Source organism: Syzygium oleosum, unplaced genomic scaffold (assembly GCF_021117445.2).
Source record: "Syzygium oleosum isolate NSW1041296 unplaced genomic scaffold, Sole_v2.1 Sole_v2.05, whole genome shotgun sequence".
Lineage (NCBI taxonomy): Eukaryota > Viridiplantae > Streptophyta > Magnoliopsida > Myrtales > Myrtaceae > Syzygium > Syzygium oleosum.
This window is the reverse complement of record NW_026607489.1, coordinates 15,186,867-15,199,648: the sequence shown is the minus strand read 5'-3', so window position 1 is coordinate 15,199,648 and position 12,782 is coordinate 15,186,867. Positions and strand designations below refer to the sequence as shown.

The 12,782-nt window shown below is 38.7% G+C and overlaps 1 protein-coding gene across 1 annotated transcript; it reads left to right on the top strand.

Moving 5' to 3' along the window:
* The first annotated feature begins 6,629 nt into the window (after window positions 1-6,629).
* On the top strand, window positions 6,630-12,459 carry LOC115663125 (putative disease resistance RPP13-like protein 1). Its single transcript, XM_030585171.2, has 3 exons — window positions 6,630-11,224; window positions 11,795-11,928; window positions 12,077-12,459. The coding sequence occupies exon 1, from the start codon at window positions 6,874-6,876 to the stop codon at window positions 11,017-11,019; it is 4,146 nt and encodes a 1,381-aa protein (XP_030441031.2). The 5' UTR covers window positions 6,630-6,873; the 3' UTR covers window positions 11,020-11,224; window positions 11,795-11,928; window positions 12,077-12,459.
* The last annotated feature ends 323 nt before the right edge of the window (window positions 12,460-12,782 follow it).

Sequence of the window (12,782 nt, the reverse complement as noted above, 5' to 3'; positions counted from 1 at the left end):
CAAGTGTAGGATTGGTGCCAACATATTTGATAATCCTTTTGACTGCAGTAAGATGAGATTCTTTTGGTTCTAATTGAAATATGGCACACAAACAAACACTGAACAGAATATCTGGTCTTGCAGCAGTTAAATATAAAATTGAGCCAATTATGCTTCTATATAATTTTTTATCTACTATTTTTCTTTTTCATCCTTGTCTAGTTTAAAAGAATATGACATTGGAGTTTCTGTCTTTTTGCAATTTACCAAACCAAAGTTTTTCGTAATTTCCCTGGCATACTTTTCTTGACAAAAAAAGGTGCCATTTTTGATTTGTTTAACCTGTAATCCAAGGAAGAAAGTTAACTCACCCATCATGCTCATTTCGAATTCACTTTGAATCATTTTAGAGAAATTCTTACATAATTTTTTATCTGTAGAACCAAAAATAATACCATCTACATAAATTTGAACTATTAAAATGTCTTTACCTTTCCTTTTGATGAATAAGGTAGTGTCTACATTACTTTTTGTGAAATCATTTTGTTCCAGAAAGCTGTTCAGTCTTTCGTACCAAGCACGTGGTGCTTGTTTAAGACCGTATAATGCTTTCTTGAGAGTATATACCTGATCAGGCTTGTGAGGATCTTCAAAACTTGGAGGTTGTTCTACATATACTTCCTTTTTGATGTAGCCATTCAAGAATGGGCTTTTGACGTCCATCTGAAACAGTTTAAAATCACAAAAACAAGCATAAGCCAGTAAAATTCTTATTGCTTCTAATTTGGCCACCGGAGCATACATTTCATCGTACTCTATTCCTTCCTCTTGTGAATATCCTTTGGCCACAAGTCTTGCTTTGTTTCTGACGACTTTTCCTTGATCATCTGGTTTATTTTGAAATACCCATTTTGTTCTAATAACTGAATGATTTTTGGCTCTAGGAACAAGCTCCCATACTTGATTGATTTGGAATTGTAAAAGTTCCTCTTGCATGGCTTCAATCCAGTTTTCATCTTTCAAGGCATCTTCGACATTCTTTAGTTTAACTTCACAAATTAAAGCCATCGTATTTATGATTTCCTTCACCTTTGCTCTGGTTTTGATCCCTTCATCTAAATTTCCAATGATGAGTTCTTTGGGATGACTGGATTTTTGCTTCCAGTTTTTGTTGAATCTTTTATCATTTTCATCATTGAGATTTGATGATTCTTCATTGTCTTGTTGGTTTGATGATTTTTGAGCTTCATCAGATCTTTGATTCTGATCATTTTCACTTACCGTCATTTCATAAGATGCTATGTCAGATTCTTCAGATGTTGGATTTTCAGTGTCAGAATCATCTTGTTGAGTCCGAATTGAGTCTTCAAACTTAACATTTAGTGATTCTTTGACCATTTGAGTATTTTTATTGAATACTCTATAAGCCTTGCTTGTTGTTGAATATCCAAGAAAGATTCCTTCATCTGACTTTTCATCAAACTTACCAACACGATCATTAGGATTTTTGAGAATAAAACATTTACAACCAAATATCCGAAAATACGAGACATTGGGAATTTTACCTTTGAACAGTTTTTTTTTTTTGGTAACCCAGGGAACCCCCGCACGGCCGACAGCCGGGGAGTAAACCCTGGGGGCGACACGTGCTAGCCACCACACACGTGCCACTGGTTAAGTCACCCTGCGGCGCCCGGGATTCGAACACTCAACCTTTTGCGAGAGGAAGAGTGTGCGCTCCAGCAGCGCCACCCAGGCGGGTGGTTTTACCTTTGAACAGTTCATAATGGGTCTTTTCAAGAATTTGTCTTGGAAAAATTCTATTTGATATATAACAAGCTGTTGATACAGCTTCAGCCCAAAAATGTGCTGGAGTTTTGTTTTCAAATAGAAAAGTTCTAGCCATTTCTTGCAAAGTTCTATTCTTTCTTTCAACGACTCCATTTTGTTCAGAGTATAGGGTGAGGAAAAAGCATGTTGAATACCATTTTAATCACAGAAATAAGAAAAATTTTGATTTTCAAATTCTCTTCCATGATCAGATTTAATGCTCGAAATAGTATAGCCCTTTTCATTTTGTACCTTTTTGGCAAATTTTGAGAAATATTCAAATGTTTCACTTTTATGAGCTAAAAAGAATACCCAAGTAAATCTTGAATAGTCATCTACAATAACTAAGCAGTGTTTCTTACTTCCAAGACTTAGAGTTTGAGTAGGATCGAAAATGTCCATATGAAGCAACTGCAAAGCTCGGTTAGTGGTGACATAATTTATTGATTTAAATGAACTTCTTACCTATTTACCTTTAGAACAAGCTGAACATAACTGTGTGCTCTTGAATCTTCGTTCTGGCAATCCTTTGACAAGTTTCTTTGAAGCTATTTTGGATATTAACTTGACACTAAGGTGTCCAAGCTTTCTGTGCCACTGATCAGATTCTTCTTTTATGGAAACGAGACATTGCAAATTGTTAGACTTCGTGTCTAGTAGATAGATGTTTCCATGTCTTCGACCCGTGAATGATTGCTTGTTGTCTCGCGTTACATCGTGTAACAATTTTGAGAAATGATAAAGACTTTGAAGATATAACATTTGATATTGAAACTTTGAAAGAATGGTGACATTTTAATGATGTTCCCATTATCAAGTCACCTTTCCAAACTCACTAGATAGACTACCTTAACTTCTATGATACTGTTTGATCGTATTAATAAATTAATGTTTTATTTTCTCATATTCAATTTCGTGTTTGAAGGATGATAGATCTTTATATGCACTATCCCACGTTAGGAACGCGATGAATATATTTATGTCTAAACTACTTGAGCTATGGAGAAAAAAAATAGAGGAGTAGAGTATTAAATCGATCACCGGTCAATGTTAGCTAACGCTCTCCATTTGTAGAGATGACTACGACAGATAATGTTAGAAACAGTCAACTAGAGTGATATATCAAGCGATATAACAAACTGTAAATGGACCGTTAAACAAAAAAGTCATATGCAACAATTAAGAAAAGTTTGAAACCTCGCATAATTCTTCAATTTAATAAATGAGTCTTAATATACCATTTCCTTTTTCTTTTTTCTTTTTTTTTTGCTAGAAAGTTATGTCATTCAGTGATCATCTAAATAGCCATACAAGAAAACATTATTTGTTGGAGAAACGGGAGGACCGGGTTACACTTAATCCTGCCTTTATCTAGAGTAGAGCAAAGCATAGACCAGAGGCTAAATCTCTCAAGGACAAGGCGCGAGAGTGCAGAGTAGAGCATCAATGGCTAACTTGCAATCACTTCCATTGATGATGTTCGGGAGCTACAGGACCTTTTCCGTGGTTGCCGGCGAGAAGGATGGCCTCTGCTTCAATTTTGACCTAGGGGACAAAACACAATGAGTTGGGAATTTTGGTTGGGAACTTATGGTGGACACTCACCAATGATTAAATTAATGGAAAAAATTTCATCTCTATTTCAAAATGCTCGTACTAGACAGACTGTAGTTAGGTCCTCCCACTATTCTCCCAATGAAACATGAGCCTGCATTGGAAACAGAGAAAAGATGTGTACGAACGATATATGTAGCAACAAGAAGAAGGAAAAAGATTGAATAGAGGAACTCCCGAACATTTGGAGATCTACGCTTCAGCTAGTCCAGCTCCTCATGCCATTTTAAGAGTGCAATCCTCCATATTGGCCATTTTTTTTATGATATGATGCCATAGCAAAAACTATAATCTAAGGACCCAGCTGTTTTTTTACCGATAAAAATATTCGCGCACTATAATAATAGGATATGACTTATTAAGTATTAAATTCTACCTATTTAAATGGCTGGTGGGCATATTGAAGTTATGTAGCTCCTCTCCTTCTGGGACAAAACAATAATCATATTTCATTTGACCTGGTGGATCAAATAAAACGAGGAAGCTTCATTATGAATATAATAATGGTTTCTTGGCAACAAGGGAAAAAGAAAATGAAGCTTGAAGGTTTACAATTTAATTCGATCTACGGCCACTCGATTTCTTTACCCTAATCTTATGCATTATGTATCTTTGAAAGAGCAAATTTAGGTAGCAACGACAATAACGAAGAGAAAGTAACAAATATTTATTTATTTTTACCATTATTTAAAAATGATTTGTTATCAAGTGCTTTTGGAGAATAGTTGAGCAATCAATCAGGAAGTTTTGCAGCTTTCAATACATTGAGTTGTCATGTTAAATAGAATTATGATTGGGACCCATATGATTAATGGTGATGATTGTTTCGATCTATATAAAGTAAGCTCATGTAATAACTTCTCCATTATTTGATAATGTGATGGGGTTCATGAGGTCATATTGACACATTATAATAACTTGGGGAAACTTGGGTATATTTACTATAGTCCTAGGCCACATATTCAATACGTGTGGAATTGAGAACGTGGGTGCTTACTTGCGGTCATCGTATTTGCAAGATCTATATATAATGACTTATACTAGCAGTGTTTCTTAGATAAATCCTAATGATTAATATAGCACGCTATTGTTGAAAGTGATTTAATTGGGTTCGTTTGCTTTCTTTTTAATTGTGTTATTATCCCTTTAGAATAGGACTGCATCTCAATAGGAACCTTGTAATTTCTCCTCTTCACACCCTGTATTTGGCTGGTTCAAGAAATAGGGGCCAGACAACAAATACCGTGCCTCGACCAAAAAAAAAAAAAAACAAGTAGTACTGTGCGAAGGAGAGGAAGAAGGAATCAAATGTCATTGCCTCTCTACCCTCCTTACCATGTGCAGTTAAAGGCCCCTTGTGCAAAGCATCCGAGGAACAACAATAACATACAAACTATAAATAACATAGCAAAGAAAATCGAAAAGTAATATACATGGAGAGAGAGAGAGTAATAAATAAATTATTTGTGCGAAAGACCAATGAAAGTAGAGAAGTAATATATGAATTATAAAAGTTTGATTCCTGTAGTTGCAGGCCCCATGTGCAAAGCATCGAAAGAACAACAATAACATACAAACTACAAATAAAATAGCAAAGAAAACTGAAAAGTAATTTATATAGAGAGAGAGAAAGTAATAAATAAATTATTTGTGCAAAAAGAACTATGAAAATAGGGAAGTAATATAAAAATTATAAAAGTTTGACTTCTTGGCTTCCACGCATGTGCTGCCATCATCACCCTCCTTTCGATGCTTTGCACATGGGGCCTGCATCTGGGAATGGTGAAGAGGTTTAGAGAGAGAATGACGTTTGATTCCTTCTTCCTCTCCTTCGCACAATATTTCTTGCTGTAGTCTGGCTCCCATTTCTTAAACCACCCCTTAAACCGCATCCTCGTGCTAACTCACTTCTTGAACCACCCCTTAAACCTTGTAATTAGTTAAATTTATTGATTTGTCCATCTTTGGATAAAATATTTATCTGGTGGATGAATTGTAGTTAGGTACTCCCACTAATCTCTTAATTAAACATAAGCATGTATTATTTGATTTCGACGCATGGAAATTCCATAGCTTATTTTACTGCGCGGACCAAATAAAACGAGGAAGCTTCATTATGAACATAATCATTGTCGCTCGTTAAATATTTAGCTAGTGCCATATTGTAGTTAGGTACTCCAACTATTCTCCTAATTAAACATAAGTCTATCTTATCTGAACTTGTTGCCTTGAAATTCCTCATTTTGTTTGACATTGAGACCAATGAGCATTTTATGATATTTTTTTTATTTTTTAAGATTTAGCAGTTAAGTTGTGTCCGAACCGACTTTCTCACGTTTTAATTAGTTCATCTCCTTGAGCCATTTTAAGAGCGTACTCCTCCACATTAGTCATTTTTTTTTATAAGATGCCACAACAAAAAGATGTGATCTAGGGATCCAGCTATTTCTTTAACGCTAATAAATTCATTTTCACACATCAAATTCTACCTATTTGAGTGGTCGATGGGCATATAGAAGTGAGGTAGCTCCTCTCTTCCTGGGACAAAACAGTAAGCAAATTTTATTTGACCCCGCGGACCAAATAAAACGAGGAAGCTTCATTATGAATATAATCATCGTTGCTTAGCAAAAAGGTAAAAAGAAAATGAAGCTTGAAGGTCTGCAATTTAATTCGTTCTAAGGCCATTCAATTTTCCCCTCTAATCTTAAGCAAAATATATCTTTCACGGAGCAAATCAAGGTAGCAACCATATCAATGAAGAAAAGCAACAATTTTTTCTTTTTGGTCATTTTCTAAAAATGAATTTTTTATCAAGTGTTTGTGGACACTTGTTGAGCAATCAACTACGTAATTTTTGTAGCTTTTGATGCGTTGAGCTCTTGTGTTACACGGAATAATGTTGGGACCGATATGATCAATGGCTACGTCTACATAAATTAAATTATGTAATAACTGCTCCTTTAATTAATAAAACAATGGGTTTCATGAGGCTGCATCAATGGAACCATGATGCCACATGATCTATGTGATGCATGATGATGGTGGATGAGTGCATTTGGGTACCGTGTGATGCGAGTGGTGAGAGAGAACTGATTGAACAATAATGGAGAAGAAGTTTGGGTTGGGGACGGGCCCAATTCTTTGCATTCCGAGCCTTTGGTGGCTTTAATGATGCCAAGACTGGGTCCCACGTCCGACCAAGTTGCTTCCGAAAAACTAAGGCAAAAGAAATTAAATTAAATCAAATCAAATGAGACGAGATGAAATACAATGGCAGCTTCTTCCAGGAAAGAAAGAGTACTTCGGTGCTTGAAAAGTCTTTGATTCACGCCATCATTTGATGCTACTGTCCAGGACGGAAGAACTTTTGTTTCCTCTCCGCTCTGTACACTTTGTTTCGATCCAGAAACTTTCTTGTTTAATCCTCTGCCGCTCACGAACCAAGCCATGCCCATCACAGAGCTCTTTCTTGGCGCCTTTCTTCAGGTGCTGTTTGAGAGGTTGGCCTCTCGCGAGCTTCTCAACTTTGCGCGGCGCGGGGGTATCAATAAGTTGCTGAAGAAATGGGAGAAGATGCTGATTAGTATCAACTGGGTGCTGGATGATGCAGAGGACAGGCAACTGAACGGCGATCTCGAGGTGAAATCATGGCTCGAAGATCTCAGGAACTTAGCCTACGACATTGATGACTTGCTTGATGAGTTTACCACAGAATCTACGGAAAACAAGTCCAAGGCAGAACCTCGCACTAGCAAGGCGCGTTCCTTTCTTCCAAGTTGTTGCTTCAGATTGAGCCTGGGAGAATTGATGTTCAACCACAAAATGAGATCCGAGATAGAGAAGATGGATGGCAAATTACAGGAGCTCATAGCTCGTATAAATGCTCTGCGCTTGAGAGAGATTAATGGGAATCGATCGGCATACGGCCGACAGATTGGGCGAATTCCCACTACGCCTTTGCCTGAGCGTTGTTTTGTTGCTAGGGAGGTTGAAAAAACGGAGATCCTCAGATTACTGACTGAAGAAGATGATGGAACATGTGCAAATCCAAAAGTGATTTCCATAGTGGGGATGGGGGGTGTTGGGAAGACGGTTCTGGTTCAGCAAGTCTACAATGATGCTAGAGTCACCAGCTCTTTTGAGGTGAAAGCATGGGCTTGCGTTTCTGATGACTTCGACGTGCATGCTATTACAAAGAGCATCCTGGAGACAATCAATGGAGATTTGGATTGTGAAGCTAAAAGTCTTAATTGGCTTCAAGATAAGCTCAAGGAAAGCCTTTCGGGGAAGAAGTTTTTTGTCGTTTTAGACGATGTTTGGAACGAGAGCTATGATAACTGGATAACCCTCTTGAAGCCTTTTCAATTGGGAGCAGAGGGAAGCACGATCATCATCACGACTCGTAGCCACCTCGTTGCTTCAGTTGTCGGGGCTCGACCCTATACTCTCATAGGGTTGTCACAAGATGCTTGTATAACTTTATTCGCATTTCATGCTCTTGGAGTCGAAAACTTCGATCATCATCCTGATCTTAAAGTATTAGGTTTGAAAATAGTGGAAAAATGCCAAGGGTTGCCATTAGCTGTGAAAACTTTGGCTGGGCTGCTACGTTCTAAGGTCAGTCTTCATGAATGGGAAGCTCTATTGAACAGCAAGATTTGGGATCTACCAGAAAATGAGATCCTTCCGGCTTTGAAACTTAGCTACCTCCATCTCCCTTCCCATTTGAGGAGATGTTTCGCTTACTGTGCTATATTTCTCAAGGACTATGAAATCGAACGAGATGAGTTGATTCACTGGTGGATTGCAGAGGGCTTGTTAGAGCTAAAAGAAGGAAAGAACCGTTGGAATATAGGTTTGAATTATTTCAACGAGCTAGCATCTAGATCGTTATTTCAAAAGTCGAATAGCAGTGGATCAAGATTCTTGATGCATGATCTTGTGAATGATCTGGCAAAGCTAGTTGCGGGTGCAACCTATTTTAGCTCAGGGGAGTTTGAGTTTGGGAGTGATCAAAATGGCACATCTTTAGCTCGTCACGCCTCATTCATTTCCGGTCGTCACATTGTGCCAAAAACATTCACGATATATCATGGAATGAGGGAACTTAGGAGCTTCATATCATTAGGGAAGCAACCTAGACATTATAATAGGTCTTTTGTGTCCCAGAAAGTGCTATGTGACTTGTTGTCAAGATTGGAGTACTTGAGGGTTCTTTCATTAAGTCACTATTACATTAGTGAGGTACCAGATTGCATTGGCAAACTAAGGCACATACGGTACCTTAATCTGTCGTATACTGATATTGAAACGCTTCCAAAGTCGATTGTTGAATTGTACAACCTAGAGGCTTTGATGTTGCAGGGCTGTCAAGACCTTATCGAATTACCAGAAGGTATGGAGAAATTGGTCAATTTAAGATTTCTAGACATTACGGACACACTGAACCTAAGAGCAATGCCATTGTATATAGGTAATTTGGTGGGTCTTGAGATGTTGTCCAAGTTTGTAGTGGGAACAAAAAATGGGTCGAGGTTGAAAGAGTTAAAAAACTTGGAAAACCTTCAAGGGGAATTGTGCATCTCTGATTTGCATATGGTTCGAGAAGCCAGTGATGCCAAGGATGCCAGCTTACGCACAAAGCAGGGAATAAGGCAATTGACCATGCAATGGAGTGAAGATTTTGAAACTTTCCAGGATGAAGAGCTAGAAGCAGAGGTCCTTAACTTTCTTTGCCCTCCTAAAAACCTCGAAACTCTTACGTTATCCTACTATGGTGGCCTAAAATTCCCGTCATGGTTAGGAAGGCCCTCACATATTAACATAGTGCATTTATATTTACAAGGGTGTCATAGGGCTAAAGCATTACCATCACTCGGGCAGCTATTTTCACTGAAAGAATTGTACATCGAAGGTTTAAATGCAATATGCACAGTAGGTCCTGAATTTTATGGAACTAAAAGTCATTTTCCATCCTTAAGAACTCTGGAATTCAGGGACATGCCATTATGGGAGGACTGGTCTCATGGCTTTGGCATTGAAGTAGGAGTTTTATTCCCCCGTCTTGAGCGTCTCGTCATTCGGAATTGTCCTATGTTGATGGGAAGATTGCCAAGCCAACTAAGCTCCCTCATCAAGCTTGTAATCAAGTCCTGTCCGCGTATGGATGACTCGCCCTCTATCATTAGCCTTCCATTTCTCAATGAATTAAACTTTGGAGGTTGTAACGAGGGGGTGCTAAATAGTTTGGTAAATATGACATTTTTAACCGCTCTTGTCATAGTTGATGTTGCTGAACTTACGTGCTTGAATCTTGGGATTACAAGCTCCTTAATCAAGTTGGAGAAGTTGGAGATAAAAAGTTGTGAAAAGTTAATGTACTTGTGGCAAGACAAAGATGTAATTCAAAATCTTGCTTGTCTGAAGAGCTTACTTGTCAAAAGTTGTCCTGAATTCATATCTTTTATGGCTAGAGAAGAAAATGTAGAGCTGCCTGACAACCTCGAGACTATCCACTTGGAGGATTGCTTCAATTTAGAGAAGCTCCCAAGCAAGATACACACCCTCTCCTCTCTTAGACGCTTGACTGTCCGCAACTGTCCAAAACTTGTGTCCTTTCCCGAAACTGGTATTCCGGCATCAGTGATATCATTAAAAATCATACGCTGCGAGATGTTGCAATCATTGCCTAGAGGATTAAGTATTCATTTGGATGAACCAAGCAATAGCAACAATAACCTTGGTGACATGATATCTTGTTTGCAAGAATTAACAATCTCCGGATGCAAATACCTGCCAACCTCTCCAATCAGCGAGGGTAGATTTTTATATTCGACCCTCAAGAAACTTGAAATGCTGAACTGTAGTGGAGTGGAGTCGCTTGTGGATCTAGACCGTCTTCAATCGCTTCAAGTGATAAATATTTGGTGTTGCGAGGATGTGAGAAGCTTACCGGAGTGCCTGCACACACTATCCCATCTCACTTCCTTGACCTTGGGCAACTGTCCTGCTTTGGAGTTGGAATGCTTCCCTCCTCTTCCTCCTGGCATCTCGTACTTTTGTCTTTATGGGTGTCCGAAAATAAAATCCTTACCTAATCAGTTGCATCAACTTATACGTCTTCGTGAGATGGCAATTCAAGATTGTGAGAGTATTAAGCACTTCCCGAAAGGAGGATTGCCGCCCTGGCTAAAGGGACTTACGGTAATGCGATGCAGGAATATGAAGCAGCCAGTGAGAGAGTGGCTTACCCTCCTCACATCCCTTCAATATCTGTCAATCGATGGCAGCGTTGGAGAAGTGGGAGAGAAGGAGGATCTTCTGCTTTCGTTCCCTTCCTCTCTGCTCGAACTTGGTATCCATGATATGCGGAACCTGAAAAGACTGTCCAGCAATCTCCCTCCCTCTCTCCAGCGCTTGTGGATCATTCAATGCCCGAAGCTGAGGTACTTGCCCCAGGAGGGACTCCCTCCCTCCCTGCAACAACTCTGGATCAAAGGATGTGGGATTCTCAATGAGCGATGCTCAAAACTGACCGGCAGCTATTGGCACCTCATCCACGAAATCCCGGAAGTCATCTTTTTTGAGTGTTGAAAATCTCTGCCAAGTTTGAGCCATAAAGGAAAGCCGATGGGTAGTCTTCCTATTTTGAACCCAAATGTTATACACATAAGACATAGGTTTTTTTGTTTTTCAGCATATCAGTGAGCAGATGAGCTTTTGGCCGTAACAATTGCGGCGTGGTTCTGAATTACGTCATGAAGATATTGCAAGTGTTTTGAAACCAATAAATCTTGTGGTAAGATTTGTCAATTCATTTGTGAGATTCTAAAATTGTTTCGTGAAGAATTATCAGGAGTAGGTACCGTGTGAGTCATTGCTTGATCTATAGTAAAATCATGTGTCTTCCCATGAAGTGGGTCCCACTGACCGAACTAAGTAAATTTGGTGTCTGATTTATTTTCTTGTTCTGTTTATTATTGTGCTCGATCGCTTGTTTATGGCAACAATATGAATACTTGATTTGTATTCGTTGGGTGATTATCTTCGACTGCTTTCTTATTCTTGCTGCTGTTAGTTCGAAGGATGAGAGTTATGGTCATGAAGTAGAATTAGAATTTAGAACGAGGATCTATCATGAAGGGCAGCTAAATTCCCTCGTTCACCGACCGTTTCTTTACAAATAAAATTTGTCAACTCAATCAGAATAACCTGTCGTTCTGTTCTCGTTTCTATTTTCTTCTTAGTTGCTGTCAGTATGGTCGTTCTGAAATCCCTTCTACAGTTTATGCGGAGATGGTGTTGGAGTTATCTGAATGCCTTCTTCCAAATCATTCTTGCGACTGACTCGGGACATCCATTTGTTCAGGATGGTTTGGACTTTGAGTACACTTCTTCAAGATTCATTGGTTCTGACTCCCCCGGGGGAGGTTTTGTAGATATTCTCTATATACTTTGATCTCATGAAGATTTCTATGCCTCGATATATTTCGTTAAAACCAGGTATGATCTCTCACTGATTACTTCTCCTACTCCACTCCTCCACTTGTAGTCTGGAAACTACATTTGAACACATTTACTAAGTTGAGGAACGTACTTGACTACTTTCCTTTATATCTAGAATTCTGATATGCGAAAACTACTTTTGCAGCGTTCACTAGAAGTGGGAGAAACTCAGTATTAACTTTCGGTCTGCATTTACAGATACAACCTACTTATTCCCACACGTGATCTTCATTTCTAAGCATGATGTGATGCACATCGAAATTGTAGCGACCCTCTTGAGGTAAACCCCGAGGAAGTTTGACACATTGCCAAGCAGGCGCAAACGCAAGGGGCTGTTTGCACTTGGCGAGTGTTCCCCCAACCTTCTGATCACAACTTGGTTTTCTCAATTAATTATGACATGTGTTTTTTTCTTCGGGAGTCAAACACTAACCTTTTGGACATGGTAATGAGACAAGTAAAGCGCGGGAGGTCGATTTACTTTCACAAACCAAAGATTTGGATCTAGGGACTTGGTTACTCTAATAGTTCAATTACCACCCTTTATCGGAAATGGGGTCTTTTCAATTTTAATTCCCTAAATTGGTTCATCTACGTGTCCATGCGCAATCGAGCTCAACATGACGGGTCATAAATAGACATATCCACGTCCAAGTAATCAAAATGAAAGCACGGAAATCAAAGTAGGATGATAATGACATTATTAAAGTGCGGTAAGCAAAATTCGATACAAGTCGAGTAAAGAATTTGCACAGCCTTGTCATAGAGCCCCAAGACAGGATTTCCGTGAACTATTAAATGGGGAGTCTAGAAAAATATTCGTGCAAAGGTATTTCCTATAATTAATTAAT